At 38.6% G+C, this 23,233-nt stretch overlaps 1 protein-coding gene across 2 annotated transcripts in view; it reads left to right on the top strand.

Moving 5' to 3' along the window:
- LOC127862392 (vasculin-like) overlaps window positions 1-22,885 on the top strand; it is a 52,917-nt gene extending 30,032 nt beyond the window's left edge. For both annotated transcript variants that reach the window (XM_052401480.1, XM_052401478.1), the window contains 4 exons: window positions 3,125-3,250; window positions 8,859-8,996; window positions 16,114-16,196; window positions 21,074-22,885. In XM_052401480.1, the coding sequence (XP_052257440.1) occupies window positions 3,125-3,250; window positions 8,859-8,996; window positions 16,114-16,196; window positions 21,074-21,320 (594 nt within the window). In that variant the 3' untranslated portion in view covers window positions 21,321-22,885. The remainder of the gene's footprint in view (window positions 1-3,124; window positions 3,251-8,858; window positions 8,997-16,113; window positions 16,197-21,073) is intronic.
- The last annotated feature ends 348 nt before the right edge of the window (window positions 22,886-23,233 follow it).

Raw genomic sequence — 23,233 nt, forward strand, 5'->3', positions numbered from 1 at the left:
GGGTGCTTCATAGATTTTTTAGTATATTGTGTGACTTGCATTATTTGAAAGAATGGATTGACCAGGATAGCTTTTCATTTACAAACAGTTGTCCTGAATGGGTTCTTGATTGCTTAATATTAACGTGTTTGTTGATGAATTGATTTCTGTGTTGTGGTTTAAAACATTCAAAATCGAAAAATATTTGAAGAAAACCTAACAGGAATTTGATAATTCTCTAGTGCTGTTAACCATTAACAACATGCATCTTAAATTAACAAAATTTTGGTAAACATTCAGTTGTCAAGATACGAACATAAAAGCTTATGTTCTTTTTTTTGTTAGCTCATCTATTTTTTGAAGAAAAAAAAATGAGCTATTGTCATCACCTTGGTGTCAGCGTCAGCGTTCGGTTTAGTTTTGCTTTTAGCTCCACTTTTCTCATTAAGTATCAATGCTATTGCATTCAAACTTGGTACACTTACTTACTATCATGAGGGGACTGGGCAGGCAAAGTTAGATAACTCTGGCGTGCATTTTGACAGAATTATGTGCCCTTTTTATACTTAGAAAATTGAAAATTTTGGTTAAGTTTTGTGTTTAGGTCCATTTTATTCCTTAAGTATCAAAGCTATTGCTTTCATACTTGCAACACTTACTTACTATCATAAGGGGACTGTGCAGGCAAAGTTATGTAACTCTGACTGTCATTTTGACAGAATTATGTGCCCTTTTTATACTTAGAAAATTGAAAATTTTGGTTGGTTAAGTTTTGTGTTTAGGTCCATTTTATTCCTTTAGTATCAAAGCTATTGCGTTCATACTTGCAACACTTACTAACTATCATATGGGGACCGTGCAGGCAAAGTTATGTAACTCTGACTGGCATTTTGACAGAATAATGTGCCCTTTTTATACGCCCGTATAAAATACGGGACGTATTATGTGAAACCCCTTGGCGGCGGGCGGGCGGGCGGGCGGCGGGCGGAAGGCATCACTTTGTCCGGACTCTAATTCAAATTGTATTCATCCGATCTTCACCAAACTTGGTCAGCAGTTGCATCTAGTTGATATCTAGGCCAAGTTCGAATATGGGTCATGCCGGGTCAAAAACTAGGTCATAGGGTCAATAAGTGCATTTTCAAAGGGGCCACTTTGTCCGGACTCTATTTCAAATTGTATTCATCCGATCTTCACCAAACTTGGTCAGCAGTTGTATCTAGTTGATATCTAGGCCAAGTTCGAATATGGGTCATGCCGGGTCAAAAACTAGGTCATAGGGTCAATAAGTGCATTTTCAAAGGGGCCACTTTGTCCGGACTCTATTTCAAATTGTATTCATCCGATCTTCACCAAACTTGGTCAGCAGTTGCATCTAGTTGATATATAGGCCAAGTTCGAATATGGGTCATGCCGGGTCAAAAACTAGGTCATAGGGTCAATTAGTGCATTTTCAACGGCGCCACTTTGTCCGGACTCTAATTCAAATTGTATTCATCCGATCTTCACCAAATTTGGTCAGAAGTTGTGTCTAGATGATATGTAGGTCAAGTTCAAATATGGGTCATGCCGGGTCAAAAACTAGGTCACGAGGTTACTTAGTGCATTTCAAGCATTTAGCATGGTGTCCGCTCTCTAATTGAAGTAGTTTTCATCTGATCTTCACCTAATTTGGTCAGAAGTTGTGTCTAGATGATATGTAGGTCAAGTTCGAACATGGGTCATGCCGGGTCAAAAACGAGGTCACATAGTGCATTTCAAGCATTAAGCATGTTGTCCGCTCTTTAATTGAAGTAGTTTTCATCTGATCTTCACCAAATTTAGTCAGATGTTACATCTAAGTGATATCTAGGTCAAGTTCAAATATGGGTCATGCCGGGTCAATAACTAGGTCTTGAGGACACTTTCAAGCATTGAGCATGGTGTCCAAAACCTTCGAACGGGCGTATCTTGTGACAGTTTGGCACTCTTGTTATACTTAGAAAATTGAAATTTTGGTTAAGTTTTTGTTTTAGGTCCTCTTTATTCCTAAAGTATCAAAGCTATTGCTTTCATACTTGCAACACTTACTAACTATCATAAGCGGACTGTGCAGGCAAAGTTATGTAACTCTGACTGGCATTTTGACGGAATTATGGGCCCTTTATACTTAGAAAATTTAAAATTTGGTTAAGTTTTGTGTTTTGTCCACTTTACCCCTAAAGTATCATAGATATTGCTTTCATACTTGGAACACTCGCAAACTATCATAAGAGGACAGTAAAGGACAGGTTGCATAACTCTGGTTGTCATTTTTACGGAATAATGGCCCTTTTTTTACTTAGCAACTTTCAATATATGGTTAAATTTTGTGTTTAGATCCACTTTACTTCTAAAGAATTAAAGCTATTGCTTTCAAACTTGCTAAAATTGCCATAACTTCTTTATTTATGATTAGATTTGATTGATGCTTTGACAAAACAACTCTTACCTGACAAACCACAATAGACTCCACCCAAACCATCCCCAAGCACTCCCCCACCCCGAATCCCCCCGCCCCCCCAAAAAAGTTTTTTTTTCTTAAAGATCATCTAATATATGACCACCACACCCTAACACTATACCCCCCCCCAACCCAACCCCCCTCCCCAATTTTTTTTTTAAACATGGTTAAAAAACACAAATATTTTTTTGTATTATTTTATTTTTGAAATACTGTCCAACCATCCCACCCAAGAATCCCCCCCCCCCCCCACCAAAAAAAAAGGTTGCATTTTTTTTTTGCATTTTTGGAAGAAAATGTAATAAATGACCACACCCCCACACGATAACATACCCCCCCCCCCCCCCCCTCAGCATTTTTGGTGAATATTTGTACCTTTTTTGTGGGACCAAAATAACTGAAATTTAAAGAAACATAACACTTTTACAATAATCTACCCCACTTTTTTAAATGCTTGCAATATATGTATGCCATTAGGTAATCTCATGGTTGTCAAAATAATTGTTTTGTTCTGAAATTGTTCTAGAAACCTTCTACATGTATATCTTACAATAGAATTTTAGATGGCATGCTTTGAATTGTATAGTTATTTCTCTTAGTTCCTGACAGTTGTTTGTTGCCTTAGTTACTAACCTAGTGTACCCTGTTCTCTGTTGCGCTCAGGCTACAACGTCAAGGCGACCAACTAGAGTGAATGGCAGCTTTCCCCGTGATGAACCGTCGTTTGCCGCCTTGAAAATCAGCAGCCCCACAGCAATTAGCACTAACAGTGTGAAAACTAGTAAAGAGGTACCTTTAGTTCATTCATGAAAATTAGTAGTGAGGCTGAACAAGCCATATAAGCCTCAATTTCGCCAAGCAAGCTCCATTTTGGACAATTAAGCTTAATTGTCTAAGCAATCTTCAATTTGGCTAAACCAGCACCAAATCAACAACCAATTTTGCCAAATAAGCTTCAAATTTTCCAAGCAATCCCCAATTCGGCTAAGCAAGCCAGGGTTTTTTTAGCACTGTCTGCGCCTCCGGAAAACGGAGGCACTCCCAAAGCAAACGGACCCGATCCCAATCCGAAATTATAAAAAAAATATCCCAATTTCCAAACAAACAAAAAAAAAAAAAATTTTTTTTTTTTAATGAAGTGTCTTATAACTTGTGTGACTAACCAGTGTTTGTTTTGGTCAAAAATATCTGCTATAAGGTTTTAACTGTTCAGTTCTTATCTCAGAGTGTAACTGTAACTGAAAAATAAAACTGCAGTACTTGAATAAACGTTGAACATGCCCAATATTGCATCTGTTTATATAAAGAAGACAAAATAACAAATAAAAACTAATTTATTTGTTAAACTACTGAATTATTTAAGCATGATATAATCACAATTTTTTCCCTAATGAGCCGTTTCATCGAAGCAAAATTTCCCAAAATGGCCAATTTTGTCAATAAAAAATTCCCAATTTGGTCAGACTCCTTTTCCCAAAATAGGCAGAAAAATCCCTGCAAGCACCAATTTGGCCAAGTGCATAACTAATTCTCAAACTATTTAATCTGAGCATGAAAAGCCATATGCTTAGTCTTTGAGTCTCGGAATCTAAGCAAGCCAAATTTATTTAAGTCAGTGCATGTCTTCAACCATTCTATGTATCTACCTTGGAGACTTGAGCAAGAAAGTGCACGTGTATCTACTCTGATACAAAAGTTGCATGCTCAATCCTCTTAATATTTTATGTTGACTTGTAGACATGAATGGCTATATACTGTTCATTTGCATTGATTTGTATTTATAATGAATGTAGATTGGGTTAATTTACTTTGATTTTTAGCACACCTGTCACGAAGTGACATGGTGAGCTTATGTGACCGTGTGATGTCTGGCATCCGTATATGCGTGTGTGCGTGCGTGCGTGTGTCCGTCAACAATTTGTTTGTGTAGACAGTAGAGGTCACAGTTTTCATCCAATCTTTATGAAATTTGGTCAGAATGTTTATCTTGATGAAATCTGGGTTGGAATTGTATTTGGGTCATCTGGGGTCAAAAACTAGGTCACTAGGTCAAAAACTAGGTCAAATAATAGAAAAACCTTGTGTAGACAGTAGAGGTCACAGTTTTCATCCAATCTTTATGAAATTTAATCAGAATGTTTATCTTGATGAAATCTGGGTTGGGGTTGTATTTGGGTCATCTGGGGTCAAAAACTAGGTCAAATAGTAGAAAAACCTTGTGTAGACAGTAGAGATCACAGTTTTCATCCAATCTTTATGAAATTTGGTCAGAATGTTTATCTTGATGCAGGGGGTTTTTTTAGAAAAAGGGGAAGACGCTGGACGCTGGGTAAAAGGGGAAAATCGAGCGCGAAAGATACATATTTGGGGAAAAAATAAAAACTGTTCATTTCAATGTCTATAACTCACCTACAGACTTCAGGGTTTTTTTTAGAAAAAGAGGCATGTCTCTGACGTTTTTGTTCTTAAACACATGAACAAGTATGATATTAAAGTCAAAGTCCTAAATAAAGTTGCAGGTGTAGATCTAATAATGGGAAATGTTTTCAACTGGGGCCGGGGAACGATGTCAATATTATGATTTCAGTTTCATGATGAATGGGTTGACGATCTAGATCTGCTACAGTATAGGAAGGGAAAGGTGCGGCAGCTGCCGATTGTCTACTTTCACTTTCACAATAATCCGACAGTATTAATCGATGTTGATTACATGTACCTCCGAATCCTGCTGGGTTTCAACGGTTTTTGATGATTCATTCTTAAAAAAAGCGTCAACGCAATTAATATTTTCCGAGTCCGAACGTTCTATTTTGTTGGTGTATGAACGCCAATTGTGAGACTTTTTTCTGTTTTAACGTTTATATCTTGGCTTTCACATAACCCGGATGTAAATTCGACTGGTTTCCGGTAATTTATTGACGAAACACCCTTCTCGCGCAAGACCGGAATCCAGTAAAATAGTCACATAATTAATACGATTAGTTGCCCGGTTTCCATGACGTAATTTAAGAGCTATATATAGAATCACTGGGATTTCCAGATTTGAGTGTTCGTCGGGAGAGAGAAAGAGAGAGAAAGCGAGATCGTTGTACATGGTACAAATTGGATAAGTGTCGACATCCCAAAAGAAAAAAAACAACATTTCTTTGAGGGTAAAATATTATATTTTGGTGAAAACTTATATTTTTGGAGGGGAAATGGTATTTTTAGGGGAAAAATTCTGGTAGGGGAAGACGCCGAATATCGGCGTCACTTTCTTAGTTAAAAAAACCCCTGTGATAAAATCTGAGTTGGGATTGTATTTGGGTCATCTGGGGGTCAAAAACTAGGTCACTAGGTCAAAAACTAGGTCAAATAATAGAAAAACCTTGTGTAGTCAATAGAGGTCGCAGTTTTTATCCAATCTTTATGAAATTTGGTCAGAATGTTTATCTTGATGAAATCTGGGTTGGGATTGTATTTGGGTCATCTGAGGTCAAAAACTAGGTCACTAGGTCAAATAATAGAAAAACTGTCAACAATTTGTTTGTGTAGACAGTAGAGGTCACAGTTTTCATCCAATCTTTATGAAATTTGGTCAGAATGTTTATCTTGATGAAATGTGGGTTGGGATTGAATTTGGATCATCTGGGGTCAAAAACTAGGTCACTAGGTCAAATAATAGAAAAACCTTGTATAGACAATAGAGGACACAGTTTTCATCCAATCTTTATGAAATTTGGTCAGAATGTTTATCTTGATGAAATCTGGGTTGGGATTGTATTTGGGTCATCTGGGGTCAAAAACGTGGTCACAAGGTCAAATAATAGAAAAACCTTGTGTAGACAATAGAGGTAACAGTTTTCATCCAATTTTTATAAAATTTGATCAGAATGTTTATCTTGATGAAATCTGGGTTGGGATTGTATTTGGGTCACCTGGGGTCAAAAACTAGGTCACTAAGTCAAATAATAGAAAAACCTTGTGTAGACAATAGAGGTCACAGTTTTCATCTAATCTTTATGAAATTTGGTCAGAATGTTTATCTTGATAAAATCTGGGTTGGGATTGTATTTGGTTAGTCAGGTGAGCGATTCAGGGCCATCATGGCCCTCTTGTTCTTTTATAAAGGCCATAATAATAAAACTACCAGTAATCTTGTGCAACTTACAATAATAGTGTTCTTAATTATTATGTCTTTAAAACAATAATTGATCCAAGTACATCAATATTGAAATGTTTTAAAGGAACTAAAATTGATGTGAAGTTAGTTTTTTATTAACAATAACCCATATTTAATTTAGAATTGTCAATGATTACCTTTTGGCAGAAATATTATATTATTATTTTATTTTATTTTTGTTCACATAAGACGATGTAGAGGATATATCTGTGTTCAAACAGTTGATGTAGGGGCATCAGTTTCTATAACACACTTCTAGTTTAAGTTCGAAAATGGTTCTGCTCGGTTCAAAAACATGGTTGCCTTATGTCGCTATAGAAAAAGCTTGTAAACACTAGTCACATTTTTCCTTCACATGATTTGTCTCAACAGTGTTAGAAACTTATTCCAATCCATTGAGATATATTGCTATTGGGGGAAATTTTGTTTTATTTTTATTATGCTCCCCCAAAATTTATTTTAGGGGGAGCATATAGTCGCCGCTTTGTCTGTCCGTCTGTGTGTCCGTCAGTGCACAATTTTTGACCGGACTATTTCTCAGCAACTAATGACAGGAATTCAATGAAACTTTATGGGAAGCTTCACTACCAAGAGGAGATGTGCATATTATCAGCGGGTTCTGGTCGGATGATTTTTCACAGAGTTATGGCCCTTTGAAATTTTCCATTAACTGTACATATAGTGCAATTCTTGTCCGGGCTATTTCTCAGCATCTAATGACCTGAATTCAATGAAACTTTATGGGAAGCTTCACTACCAAGAGTATATGTGCATATTATCAGTGGGTTCTGGTCGGATGATTTTTCACAGAGTTATGGCCCTGTTATATTTTCCATTAACTGTACATATAGTGTAATTCTTGTGCGGGCTATTTCTCAGCAACTAATGACCAGATTTCAATAAAACTTTATGGGAAGCTTCACTACCAAGAGGAGATGTGCATATAATCAGCAGGTTCTGGTCAGATGATTTTTCACAGAGTTATGGCCCTTTGAAATTTTCTATCAAAAAATTATTGTCCCCCCCCCCCCCCCCCAACTATTGTGCCCTCAAGACGTTTCCTTTTATCTGAATATATATTGCAATATTGTGGGGAGCATCCGACGGTGTCTTTTTTAGAGAGTTATGGCCCTTTGATATTTTTAAGTTGCCAAACCATCCATCGTATTATTTTGTCCAAAGTTATGCCCCTCAAGACGTTTCCTTTTTTCTGAATATATAGTGCAATATTGTGACAAAAAAAACTTTGGGGAGCATCACCCGTCTCTGACGGTTTCTTGTTTACTATATTTAAAACATTATAAAGCTTTTGAAGACACTAGAATTAACATCATATGACAAAACACATTAATTGGATGAAAAATCAATTTTTGACATATATCCGGACTTGCAAATTATAGGTGGCATGTTATGTTGGTTATTAGGGGTAATTGGCACAACCTGTACTAATTTTTACGTTTATTTAAATTTCAAATTAAGGAACTGGTATTTGAATAGCAAAACATTATTCACATGTTTTTATTTAATTTTTAAATCTGTTACTATCCCTAGTAAAAATAAATATAACAGTCAGCTAGAGTGGTTTGAAAAAATTGTGCATGGGTAAAACAGGTTAAAGGGGATACACTGTTAGCAAGGTGTGCTCTTTATTTGAAAGGTTTTCATCTTTCATATTTTGTTACATGTTAAAAGCAACAGTGACTAGTTATGACCCAAAATAACAAAAGTGTTCCCTCCCCATTATTATACTTGAACTTCTGTAAAGGGCAAGCCATGGTGTATTAATGTTCACACTTAATTTGGATTAAGGAACAATTAATTGCAAAGCGAACATCAAATCTGCTCATATGTAATACTTACAGAGTATAAGACCATGAATATTTCCAGTATTTACAATCCAACAGATTTGCGTGACTGCCTTCACAGTTGTTTATGTTCTTAAAAGTATATCAGTGACTTGTATCTAATTTTAGTTGTCTTAGATAACATGACTAATGTTTCTTTTGGAATATAAGCAAGCATTTATAAATTAAGTAATTATATTGTGTTATTTTACATTGAAAAGTCCTTTAATGTGTTTATGTTTGAAAATTGTGCTAACCCTGACCGACATAACACATAGACTTGAAATAATTTAGTAAAAAATTGTGAAACTTCTGCAAATGTAATCATGGTTGTTAGGTTGCCATCATGGAGATGCTTGATCTGTTTTGACAGTGTATGTGTTATTTCCAGAGTTCTACACAACCATCTACCCCTCCCATTGACATCCTCAACACCCGCTTTGTCACCCAGCCGAAAACACTCGCTGACAAGAAAAGTCATTTCTTGAAAACATTACGGCAAGAGGACAGCGATAAAGCTGGCAAGAAGGTATAGTATTGTAAAAAAAAAACTGTTTGATAAAAAATGCAATTTATATAGTCTTCATAAGAAATGAGAATCTAAGTGATATTTAGTTAACTGTAGTTATCTCGAGTGATGCAGCCTTTTTTATGCCCCCGTATCGAATGATCGGGGGTATATTGTTTTTGGCCTGTCTTTTTTCTGTCTGTCATTCCGTCATTCTGTCCCAAAGCTTTAACCTTACAGTAAAGTTTTGCAATAACTTTTGAAATATTGAACATAGCAACTTAATATTTGGCATGCATGTGTATCTCATGCAGCTGCACATTTTAATATCATAAATACGTTACCTGTTATCTCTAGCTTACCCCTATCCAAGGGAGTTATTTCATCCGGAAAATATTCAAGCGCTGGGAATCGTCCACCTCTATAAGAATCCAAATCAGGTTAAACATAGTACAATGCAACCTAACAGGAAATCAAGAACCACAACTCATCTTTCCTTTCCGGATAAAACCATGTGCACGCCTATTTTAGGCTCAGGACTTATGTGTTCTTTTCACTGTGTTTTTGGCGGAGTTTAAAAGGATAAAGTTTATTTATCTTTTATTTGTATCATTCGGTTTATATTTCTATACTTTTTGTTGCAGTAATTGTCATATTTCTGCTTTTGCTGGGTTTCTTTGTTTGCATCGTCGCTCATGTACATGACGTCATGAGCACGTGAACCACGAGGAATTCGTGCCTATTCCCCAATAAGTAATTGAGGTCAATTGGACAGCGTTCTTTGTGTTTACATTTTGTGGTTTAACTTTTTATTTGAATTTATAATCATTAATTTGTCTTTTGTAGGTTCTTTCTGTTTCTTTTATTTCAGAATGAACTTACAGGATAGAGGTTCTTGTGGTCATATCAAAGCAAGGTGGGATTCCCACGATACTTGCTTGGCATGTACCGGTTGCACATTTAATAACAAATGTGCGGTTTGCGATTTGTGGGCTTACGACGTATGGAAAAGCAGGTCGCCGGAGGACGTCGATCAGCCGCAAACGCAACGAACCTCCATCCGACGTTGATTACCCGGTGACTCCACTGGTCAAGGATGACCAGCGGTTTTGTCAGTCACTGGGTACCGGGCAAGATGGTGTTGTTGTCAGTCGATCGTCATCAGATCTTATGACTCACACCATGCATACCGGCGACATTGATCATGGAACGACTGGATCAATGTCAGACCACATGGCAGCCGCCATTCTACGGTCTTTGTCCGGTGACGTAACCGGTCATAATATGACCGGCCGGTCACCGGTCCGGTCCGGTCACCGGTCATGTCACCGGTCCGGTCCGGTCATGTCACCGGTCACCGGTCCGGTCACCGTGCCGGTCCGGTCACCGGTCCGGTCCGGTCATTGATCACCGGTCCGGTCACCGGTCCGGTCACCGGTCAACAGTCATCAGTTGGGCCTGCCACCGATAACACCAATCGCCGGTCAAGAAGAACTCGGTCTTCATCATCGGCGTATTCTTCTACATCCGATTTGTCGTCGAATACATCGTCTTCATCAAGGAGTGGACATCGGACACGCTCTTCTTCGTCGAGCAGTTATCATCGTCGCGGCGCTCATAAGCGATCATGTCGTCACTCACGGAAACGGTATTCCAAAAAATCTCGATCTCATCGCAGCCGATCCACATCTCGACAGCGCAGCCGATCCAGATCTCGACATTGCAGGAAACGAGGACGTCGGCAACGTTCACGTAGACAGCATCGGACTTACCATACGTATAGTCGTTCACCATCGTGTTCCGTTATGGAATCGCATGTTTCCATGCCAAATGTGTCGGTTCCAACGTTGACTGCCACACGTATTGCATCTTCAGGAGCTCATCTCACTACTACGGCGTCAGTGTCAACACCACGGGTATCATCTACAGTATCTAGTCGTGTACCCCCTACAGCTACCCTGTCGAATCCTGATACACTATGGATACAGAATTCGGCGGGACATTTTGTACCGGTCAATGCTGATAATTTACCTTCTTCCGGTTTACATTATCAGTTTACTGACGTCGGGGATGATCATTCGCTGTTACCAGACAATTACAATCCGGTACAAGATATTCTCACTTCTGTTCCTGCTGATTCTATACAAACCGCTGGTGTTGTAGAGAGTGAGGCTGATTCAGATGCAGAATCTAATGTTGAGACGAATCAATATTTAGCTCCGATTGGTCAGATCTATGAACTGATGTTTCGTACTCTTGGTGAAGATTACTGTCCAAGACTTGCTGAACTGTCTTCAAATGCGACGATTTCTGTGACAGAACAACTTTTTCGTACATTTGATCCCAACAGGGTAATTAAGTCGACGGCTCGTCCTGACCCACGACTTCCCATTGGTTCTACTGTTCTATCTGTTCTTCAATCATTGGAATCAGCTAATAAGACTATTCCAAAACGAGGAGAAACATGGAAAATTCCTAAGGAACTAGCTGATCCAAAACACCAGGAAGGTAGTAAAAGTTACAAACCTCCTGTACCACATGCAACATCTGGGTTGGATTTTTCAAAACTTCTGGTTCCAGATCTGGACATAAGCAAGCTATCTCTTGTAATGCCAAGTGGTTCCAATTCAGTTTCTGTTCCGTTTTCAATGTTGGAAACTTGGGAAATGAGGGAACGTAGATCATTAGGTTTGACTAACCAAATTGACTTCATGCTAGCGACAATTTTACAAATGGTGTGTGATTGGTCGGAATCTGTTCCGGAGGAACTCCGTGATTTGTTAATTCATCTCTCACGGACCACACTGGCCTTATCTCACACTTCTGCTTTTTCAATGTCCAAGATGCTAAGGATTTGTAGAGATCTTATCCTTACTTCTTTACCTAAAGATTTTCTGTTGGAACCTGGTATGAACTCGCTCAGAACAGCTCCTCTCACATCAGGGTTTCTTTTTGGTGGAAGGATACAAGAAGCAATCACAGCTGACAAGGATGACCAACTTCATGCTTCTTTAGCTAGAAACAACTCTGGACAACGCCAAGGGGTCTTTAAGCATCCTGCTTCTAGGCCACCAGCAGTTCCAGCATTCAAGACGGCTAAGAGAAATAACCTTTTCTCTAAAAAGCCTTCTTTTAATCCACGGTCAGGTCCTAATAGGCAGTCTTCCTATAACAGACCTTCTTTGTCACACAAGTCTTCTAATAAAGATTCTGGGAAAAAGGGCAAACCCAAGCCGGGACAGAGGAATTTCAAACCTTCTACCGGCAGGGGCGCACCTCCTGCTTATCAGCCCTAGGTCCCTTCCCTTTCTACCGCCACAACCTCCGATGCCGGAAATACCAGTCGGGGCCAGACTTTTCCACTTCTCAAATCGATGGCTTCAAATTACTTCAGACGCATGGGTTCATTCTCTTGTGACAAAAGGCCTGACTTTTCAATTCGAAAAAAGGCCTCCACTTTCTCGCGTCCCTATAGAGCTGGTATCTCGGCATCCACATATTCCAGAGTCCATTCTCGGGCTCTTGGAAAAACAGGCGGTAGAAAGGGTTCAAGATCCTTATTCTCCAGGATTTTACAGTCGTCTTTTTCTTGTTCAAAAGAAAAATGGTTCCTGGAGACCAGTAATAGATTTAAAAGTGTTCAACATGTATCTCCTCAAACCAACTTTCAAAATGGAGACTCCTTCTTTCATACGGGAATCCATCAAACCCCTGCACTGGGGGGTGTCTTTGGATCTGGAAGATGCTTACTTCCATGTTCCTATACATCCCAACTACCGAAAGTACTTGCGATTCGCCTTTCAAGGCCAAGTCTACCAGTTCCGGTCTATGCCTTTCGGGTTGGCGACAGCCCCACGAGTTTTTACCAAACTAATGTCGGCAGTCGGATCACACCTCAGAGTTCACGGGATTATTCTTCTTCAGTATTTCGACGACTGGCTCTTACACCAGCTCGATCGTCAATTGCTTCTGTACAACCTAGAATTCTCTTGGAAGGAGCTCCTCTCGTTAGGGCTCCTTCTCAATGCAGACAAATCAGACCTCATTCCTTCACAGGACTTTACGTTTGTGGGAATGAATTTCTTGACCCACATCAATCGGGTCAGAGTGTCTATTCAACGTATATCAGACCTTCTGATGAAGGTCAACTGGGTTTTGTCCCAATCTCATATAACAGCTCAAGAATTCCTCTCTCTCAACGGTATCCTGAGCTCAGTAGCAGACTTTGTGCAGTTGGGACGTCTCTTCCTACGTCCTCTTCAGCACTATCTCTCAGCTTGTTGGAAATGGTCTCCAGGCAATCTATTAACACAGATTCCAATCCTTCCCTCCTTAAGGTCTCATCTTCGGTGGTGGCTAGACGAGGAGACTCTGTTGGCAGGAGTACCCCTTCTTCCCCCGCAACCGTCATTATATCTAATAACGGATGCGAGCAAGGAAGGGTGGGGTGCTCACCTGGAACCTCTCAGTCTGATAATTTCAGGGTTGTGGTCTCATCAGGAATCTCACCTTCATATCAACAATCTAGAAATGCGAGCAGTATTTCTAGCTGTATCTCATTTCCAATCACATCTTCGAGACTCTTGTGTGATGGTGTCAACAGACAACACATCTGTGGTGGCTTACATCCAGGCACAGGGGGGAACACATTCTCAATCCCTGTATCTGGAAACCAGAAAATTACTTGTTCTTTGCAAAACACTCAACATTCATCTGCTGGCAAAATATATACCAGGTCGCCTCAACGCCCTGGCGGATGGTTTGTCTCGCAAACACCAGTTACTTCCATCGGAGTGGACACTTCATCAAGAAGTGACCAACCAGATCTTTTTCAAGTTCGGTTATCCCCTGGTCGATCTATTTGCAACCAGACACAATCACAGACTTCCTCTGTATGTGAGTCCAGTTTACGATCCAGCAGCGTGGGCAATCGACGCGCTTTCGTTCGCATGGGACCAACTGGACGCTTACGCCTATCCCCCACCCATTCTAATTCCCCAAATATTGGGGAAAATCAGGGTGAGCTCTTGCAGGATACTCCTGATTGCCCCTTGGTGGCCCAGAAGATCTTGGTTCAACGATCTTCTCAGTCTCCTGTACGATTATCCCAGGAATCTTCCTCACAGGTCAGATCTTCTGTCTCAAAGCGGCAGACTACATGCGGACCCAAAAATGTTCCACTTACACGTCTGGCCGTTATCAGGCAATCTTTGCAGAAGAAATGTTTTTCTGTCAGGGCTTCAACCCTCGTTGCTTCGGCAAGGAGAAAATCCACCAGAGCAGTCTATGATGCTCGTTGGAAACTCTTCTCCAATTGGTGTTTTCGAGGGAAAATTAATCCCCTCAATCCCTCTGCTAGACGAATAGCGGATTTTCTCATTTATCTTTTTGATGATAAGAAACTTTCTCTTAGTTCCATCAAAGGATACAGATCTATGATTTCGCATACATTGGCTTTCACTAAGTCTTCACAAGTCTGTGCTGATCCAGCTATTTCAGAACTTGTTCGAGCTATGGAACTTAGTCGTCCTGTATCTCGTACACTTGCTCCTAAATGGGATTTAGCTTGTGTGCTTGGTTCCCTTATTAAGGCTCCCTATGAACCTCTTGATCAGGCTTCATTACAATTCCTAACATGGAAGACCGTTTTCCTTCTTACTATGGCTTCAGCCAAACGGAGAAGTGAAATTCATGCTCTTTCTATCGAGGATAGTCATCTTCGTTTTGACTCTTCTGATGGTTCTGTTACATTGTTGTGTCAGTCAGGATTCCTTGCTAAAAATCAACTCCCCTCTATGGCTTCCAAACCCTTCAAAGTTCCAAGTCTATCTAGAACTTGTGGACATGAAGATGATGATAGACTCCTTTGCCCGGTCAGGGCTTTGAAGTTCTACCTTAAAAAGGTAAAGTCTATTCGAGGTTCTCGCAAGAGACTTTTCATTCCATTAAAAGGGGGGGGCGATGTGTCTGCGGCTTCTATTTCTCGTTGGATAGCCTCGACTATAAGGAAAGCTTATTCTTCTCTTTCATCGAGGGATTTATCCCTGTTTAAGATAAGACCGCATGAATTAAGAGCTCTTTCGGCTTCGTGGGCTTATATTAATCAGACCCCACTATCTGAAGTGCTTCAAGCTGCTTTCTGGAGGAATCCGACCACCTTCTCCTCTTTTTATCTTCGTTCTCTTGAGTGCCAACAAGACAATTTGTATAAGTTGGGTCCTCTTGTAGTGGCTCAAACTGTAGTTTCTTCTATGGCGTAAGTACACTGGTGCCATCCGAGAATTAAGTACTATACTGTACTAACAAAGATTATAAGAGGACTTGATTCTACTATCTCTGGCTGTAAACCCTCTATATGGGTTTTGCTGTGATGGGAAAAAATATGCGAACCTTCCCGCCGCAGCTGCAAAATCAGCTAGAGATAACAGGTAACGTATTTATGATATTAAAACAAATTTTCTTAAGTAAAATTCATTTTAATTATTAAATACTTACCTGTTATCGGTAAGTCCCACCTCCCACCCCGCTCATCGCCTTTTTATGTTTGCGTAAAGGAAAGATGAGTTGTGGTTCTTGATTTCCTGTTAGGTTGCATTGTACTATGTTTAACCTGATTTGGATTCTTATAGAGGTGGACGATTCCCAGCGCTTGAATATTTTCCGGATGAAATAACTCCCTTGGAAAGGGGTAAGCTAGAGATAAGAGGTAAGTATTTAATAATTAAAATGAATTTTACTTAAGAAAATTTGTTTTAAGTAGTGAAAAGTCAAGGTCATCCTTCAAGGTCAAAGGTCAACAACAAAAAAACAGTGCATTAGGGGGCATTGTGTTTCTGACAAAAACATCTCTTGTTTTCTTTGGTAATTGGTATTAAATTAATAGAGGATGCTTTTAAATGGATTGTTGTTAAATAAATTTTTCTTTATAGAAGGTATTTCATCTGAAACCGACTGATTGTTTTGCAATGTTATCAATTGCTGTATAGTATCCATATTTTAATACTTATTTTAATTACCTTTATTGTAAAGGATTGTTAGTAACACATGATGCTCATGTGTAAATGATTAAAGGCTCTTCAACCTAATTTAGTTTATAGTCAATATGTTCGGAGAATGTATTTCACATGATTGTGTACAGGAGTGTGATGACGTTACCAATGGGGTTGGAGCTCTCGAGTTGGACGATTCAAACCTGTCATCATCTTTAGAGGCTGAGCAAAGGTACAAGAAATCACACAATTAACGCTTCTCCCATAAGAAGCAAAGTATAAATGGCTTTTGCAACCAGCATAAAACCAGAACAGCTGTAAGTAACTCGCAGTCTGTTCAGGTTTTATGCTGTTTGCTGCTCATCAGTAACTAAGGGTTGTAAATGAAACCTTTAAAACTTGAATTAAGTAACAAAGGTCTAAAAAAAAAAAGTAACTTTCTAAGGGACGACAAATGCGTCAAAATACGTTTTGAAGTGGAAAAAGGTTAATTAATCAATCAATGTTTGCACTTTTGTCACAACAGACTTATAAGTTTGACCTTAATGCAGAGTTATTTCTCCATCATGTTGATTTTAATTTTTAATTCATCAAATATGAATCTCCCCCAAAATGTAGACATTTGCTCGAGTGTCGGTCTGTACGACATGTGTAACATCAATAATGCTTCCTTCAAAGATTTGCATAGATGATGAATGGGATCACTTTCCACTCACCCATATGACCTGACCTCATTTTGACCTTCATGTGGCTTACTTTTGGAATTTTTATAATATAATTGTTAAATCTAAATTGCTCTTTAAGTCCAAATATGAACATTTTGTTAAGAACCTGCTGTATCTAGCACTAGAGCAGCTTGGTTTTGTTATTTCCTTCACTGGAGTGAGTCTGAAAACACACACACATGGTTAGCTCAGTTGGTAGCTCAGTTGTTGTGTTGAAGTACAAATCTAAGGACTGTGTGTTCGCTTCCCAACCTGGCCACATTGTGTGAGTATTGGTATTGAAATAATAATGGCCTTTTGACTCCTGCGTCTGATTTACGTAGGGCTGATACTGTCATTAGTCTGCTTACTAAGTACTGGCTAACCAGCTTACCCAAGTAAAGTGTTTGCAGGTTAACTTACCGCTGTGACGTGACTGAACACTACTGTTTTCTCCTGAAAACAGCAACTAATTGAAATTAACTAAAAAACACACTCGAAAACTTACATGATTGACACCGAAAAAAGCAACAGAGACTAATATTGTTAAGAATCTAAATCTCAAAATAATGCAGTTCCAGCTATATTCACTGTAGAGAACTAGCTATAGGTATTCACCATTGTCTTCTGATCGTCATACCCAAATAAAAATGACAGCACTGTCAAGATCATCAAAAGCAGATGGGAGTTGTACTATCAAAGGTTGAATGTGAACAGACTTTGTCTCTGTAAAGGTGTTTGAATACCCAGTAGGAATGACAAGAAAAAGACTTTGTCTCTTTAAAGGTGTTTAAAGGCATTGAATGCCTAGTACATGTAGGAAGCACAAGAAAAAGACCTGGTCTCTTTAAATATGTTTCTTTGCCCAATATAAATGACAAGAAAAAGACTTTGTCTCTTTAAAGGTGTTTCAATACACAGTACAAATGACAAGAAAAAGACTTTGTCTCTTTAAAGGTGTTTTAATTTCAAGGACAAGATATAAAAGGTCAAACAATTTTCAATCGTATTGGACTCAATCAACGTATAATTCAAAGTGGGAAGGGGTTATTTAAATGGAACATGTCATACAATACAAAAGTCATGGTCTTAATCTGTTAAAAGTCTAAAGAGAGAAACCAATTAAGCAAACTTTCAATCACTTGTATATGAACTTCAGAAAAATGGGGCTTAATGCATGTGCCTATCGTGTAGTCACATATTAGACTGTGCAGTCCCCACAGGCCAATCAGTGACAACACTTTCCGCTTTTGTGAATATTTTTCTTATGCCCCCCTTCGAAGAAGAGGGGGTATATTGCTTTGCTCATGTCGGTCGGTCGGTCGGTAGGTCGGTCGGTCGGTCCGTCCGTCCACCAGGTGGTTGTCGTATGATAAGTCAAGAACGCATACGCCTAGGATCATGAAACTTCATAGGTAGATTGATCATGACTCGCAGATGACCCCTATAGATTTTGAGGTCACTAGGTCAAAGGTCAAGGTCACGGTGACCCGAAATAGTAAAATGGTTTTCAGATGATAACTCAAGAACGCATACGCCTAGGATCATGAAATTTCATGGGTAGATTGATCATGACTTGCAGATGACCCCTATTGATTTTGAGGTCACTAGGTCAAAGGTCAAGGTCACGGTGACCCAAAATAATAAAATGGTTTTTGAATGATAACTCAAGAACGCATACGCCTAGGATCATGAAACTTCATGGGTAGATTGATCATGACTCGCAGATGACCCCTATTGATTTTGAGGTCACTAGGTCAAAGGTCAAGGTCACGGTGACCCGAAATAGTAAAATGGTTTTCGGATGATAACTCAAGAATGCATACGCCTAGGATCATGAAACTTCATGGGTAGATTGATCAAGACTCGCAGATGACCCCTATTGATTTTGAGGTCACTAGGTCAAAGGTCAAGGTCACGGTGACCTGAAATAGTAAAATGGTTTTCGGATGATAACTCAAGAACGCATATGCCTAGGATCGTGAAACTTCATAGGTAGATTGATCATGACTCGCAGATGACCCCTATTGATTTTGAGGTCACAAGGTCAAAGGTCAAGGTCACGGTGACCCGAAATAGTAAAATGATTTTTGGATGATAACTCAAGAACGCTTTTGCCTAGGATCATGACACTTCATAGGTACATTGATCGTGACTCGCAGATGACCCCTATTGATTTTCAGGTCACTAGTTTATTCTGTTTTCACACTGTCCAGTAAAGAGACTTACAAATTGAATTTTTGACACATGTTAATTCATAATGATGTATAAGCCTTTGTTTCTGTGCCAGTAAATACTATGTTTATGGAAGTGACGTGAGAATTCAACATTTAAAAAACCAATGTAATATGATATGTAATATTATATGGCAACAGGACAGTTGTGATTTGCTGGGTCAATTCTATTTAGCTTGACCATCCAAGCGGTTGATAGCTTTGACAAACTGGTGGTCTGAAACATTGAAAAAATGTCACGATTCACTGACAATAAATCAAACATGTAATTCTTGCTACGCAACTTGCATTTAATTTTGTCAATTCAAATTATACATAAAAATATAATTAATTTTTAATCAGCTTGTTAATTGAAAAACATCAACACAGTTTGTATGTATAAAACAATGTTAATACATAAATAGGATCAAGCATATTAAAATATCAACTTAGATTTAGTTTCCTTTACTGTACAGGATTTGTAAAGTTAGGTTAATATTTGTGTATTGAACAAAAATAACAACAGTGTAAAGAAAAGTTAATTTGGGGATGTTCTATCCAAACCCTGAGAGTTCAGATTTCCTCATGTGCCAAGTAAAGATTGTAAATTTCAACCCACTCGTCTGGTTAGTTTTCAGAGGCACATATAATTAACTTTTAGGCTTAGTGTCTCATTTGTACATGCATTACTGTATTAACTCCAAATCAACTAGTACACGTGGTAGGCCAGTATTACATGGACTGGTGTTCACTGTTTACACAGTTTCACAACCCCATCTGATACTGGTCAGTATCTTGGCAAGTGGCCAAAGTTGGGAGTGGAATTAATGGTCTATTACATAACTGACTTCTGTGTGTGGTAAACACATGAAACTGGTCATGTGGTCAAGTTGCACTTATATACATTTGCCCAATACACAACACTAGCCTTGGCTATTTTTAATCAGATTGCATTGCTATCTATGGTGGTCATTGACTAGGAGAGTTAACTGCTATAAATAACATGTTTCATTATCATTAATAAATAAAACATTACAAATTGTGTGAACGTTTCACATATTGTTAAATAAGTCAAAAATGTGTGAAAGGAATCCAAAAAATCAAAGACTCAATCATATAATGGATATAATTGATTAGTATAGGTCCTGATTGGTGTTTAACCAGGTTTTCCGAAGGAAAAAACTGGTTATTAGATTGGCGAATGCGGGCGGGCTGGCTGGCTGGCTGGCTGGCGGGCTGGCGGAATAAGCTTGTCCGGGCCATAACTATGTCGTTCATTGTCAGATTTTAAAATCATTTGGCACATTTGTTCACCATCATTGGACGGTGTGTCACGCGAAATAATTACGTCGATATCTCCAAGGTCAAGGTCACACTTTGAGTTCAAAGGTCAAAAATGGCCATAAATGAGCTTGTCCGAGCCATAACTATGTCGTTCATCGTCAGATTTTAAAATCATTTGGCACATTTGTTCACCATCATTGGACGGTGTGTCGCGCGAAATAATTACGTCGATATCTCCAAGGTCAAGGTCACACTTTGAGTTCAAAGGTCAAAAATGGCCATAAATGAGCTTGTCCTGGCCATAACTATGTCATTCATTGTGAGATTTTAAAATCATTTGGCACATTTGTTCACCATCATGGGACGGTGTGTCCCACAAAAGAATCACGTCAATATCTCCAATGTCAAGGTCGCCACGACTAAGAATAGATTTTTTTTTTAAAAAAAACTTACAAAGGGGGTTAATTTTGTTTGGTCATTTCAAAAGTTCAGTTTGAGTTTTCTCCCTTTATCAGATTTTTTTTTCACAATGAAAACCTGGTTTTGTGACAATTTTGTCCCTTGTTGAACTATTAATTGGATACATTTCACAGGTCATTGACATACAGTGACAAAAAACATATTCACACAATGGCTGTCACTACAACGGAGAGCCCATATGGGGGGCATGCATGTTTTACAAACAGCCCTTGTTTAAAAAGAAGTCTCATCTACGCGAAAACTAGTTAAGGCAGAAAGTGTCGTCCGTGATTAGCCAAGGCGGACTGCACAGGCTTTTCTAGGACGACACTAGTTGCCCCTGAATTAGTTCCTGTTTTCTCAGAGCGAGGCTCATGTGTTGCCATGGTGAGACCCCTAGACCGATTGTGACACCATCACAGGGCTCATGCATGTGTGTGTTTTTTTAGGTTGCTAAGGGAGATGGGCTGGAACGAGGCAGACGAGGAGACGTACGTGATAACGGAGGATGACATGAAGGAGTTCCAGACACTCTCCAAGCACCTACAGAATCAGCGGCCCGCACGCAACGGAATCACCAAACCAGCTATACCGAAAACATGGAGCCCCAAACATGTGCTAGTCTACCAGCCGAATCCATCCGAACTCAACGATACTCTGTCTTCATCTGACTCTGAGTCCGACGTGGAGAACTGATTGTGTTACGCGTGTGTTTTTGATTGTCAGATTTGAATGTCCATCGTGTGTGACGGACTTATCAGAACTATAGGGGGGTTACAATGGGGTTTGTTTCCCTATTAGACAACGTTCCACAAATGCCGCAGACTTGTGTTTTAATTGTGAAGCCGATGTTTGCGCACTGTGACACACACGCAACCATCGTATTGTAGATGTATTTCAATCATCGTGAACTTTGCTCATGTATTTCTCTTCAAAGTGCTCTCCAAGGGGAGGTAACTTTTGTGTCCACATGTAGTCAGGAAATATCTCATTTATTTCAATCCCATGGTATGTTCTCAGCTATTACGGTTGCTAACCGACGGAGATATAACGTGTTTCAGTGTATTATTCAACTGCCATAGAATAGTGTTTGAAGAGTCTGATTTGATTTTGGAAGGCAACCGTTACGTGTGAGAGCATCTGCTTTGTTTATACATTGTTAAATGGAAATATTTTTATAATGTGTGCTCATTTATTCCGCAATGATAATAGATGCTGTAGATTTATCAACCATTACACAAATCGTTTGTATATAGTGTTATAAATTAATGAATTTTGGTAAAAAAGTGTTCCTTGAAAATTGTAACAATATTAAACATTGTGTTGTTGTATTTGAAATATTTAATACTGTAGACAGGGAAATGTTAACTTTGTTATGGAAGTTATGCAGCGTTTGTAATTCATAATGTATGTTGGATCAGTGAAGCTTCGTATGTTCTGTTCCGCTTTCCAAAACATGCATCATGGATTCCTTGTTTGATTTTTGTTTTTTCGCTTTTATTACATTCTTAAAATGACTGTATTATGGTTGTTTGTAGCTGTGACACAATTATCTTACTTAAATAGGTAGAACGTTTGCAACATGAATTATGTGGTTTTCATCAGAATTGTATATATGTTTGACTGTAATTGTCGCGACCCATTGTAACATCGGACCAGCTTATGATCTGACCAGTGCCTATGTAGGAAAATTTAGAACCTCTTCATGGTTACAGAATGTAGTATAAAACTGTTTGGATTTTAGTATTTACTTTGAAAACCGTGTATTAGTACTCTAGCTCTTACTGAATCTGTTTAAGTAATTGCATAAGATAAGAGCATAATGAAAAACATACAATAGAAAATTGAACACAGAAGTAAACTTGCCTTCAATCGATTGTGAAGCTATCACATAAAATTGAAGATTAAGATATTTGTATATTGTACCAACAGTAGATTCTCATTTTGCAGTCATTTATATAATTAAGTCATAAGATTAGGATTATGTTCCACTATTCCACCAATTATTTTCTCTTTTCTTCTTTGTTTTGCTTTTTAATTGTCTGAAAACAAATTGTTATTTACATATAAAAGATGGAATTGATTCAAGTTGTATGCAGTATAAAGCAGAAAATTGCCCGTCACTCAACAAAGAAATTACTGACTGATCATAATCCTGGAAAACAGAATCTAACAATAATGAAACACTAACAAACAATATTGTTAGAAAACTTTCATCATATAAACAGAACTATATGTCACTAATAAAGAACTAAACATAGCTTTGGGGTATCAATTTTTTAGAATATTTGCTTAGTTTTAGCGTTTAACGATTTATTTTCTTCTGAGTTATCCAATTTTGGTTCGTAAATCTGTTATTTAAATTTTCTTTCCGTTTCATTATTTGTAGTGAGGTTGTAAACCATCAGTTTAGAAGAATATTGTGATGTGTGGATAAGCAGAGGATAAGGAGAGCCCATATGAAGACCATTGTTTTGAAGGAAAAAACAAGATATTAAATGACTAGCACTCTGGAAAATGCAAGCTTAATGTGTGCGTAAACATCGTCGTAGATTAGCCTGTGCAGTCAGCGTAGGCCTATCAGAGGGTACACTTTCTACTTAAACTAA

Source organism: Dreissena polymorpha, chromosome 16 (assembly GCF_020536995.1).
Source record: "Dreissena polymorpha isolate Duluth1 chromosome 16, UMN_Dpol_1.0, whole genome shotgun sequence".
In the NCBI taxonomy this organism is placed as follows: Eukaryota; Metazoa; Mollusca; class Bivalvia; order Myida; family Dreissenidae; genus Dreissena; species Dreissena polymorpha.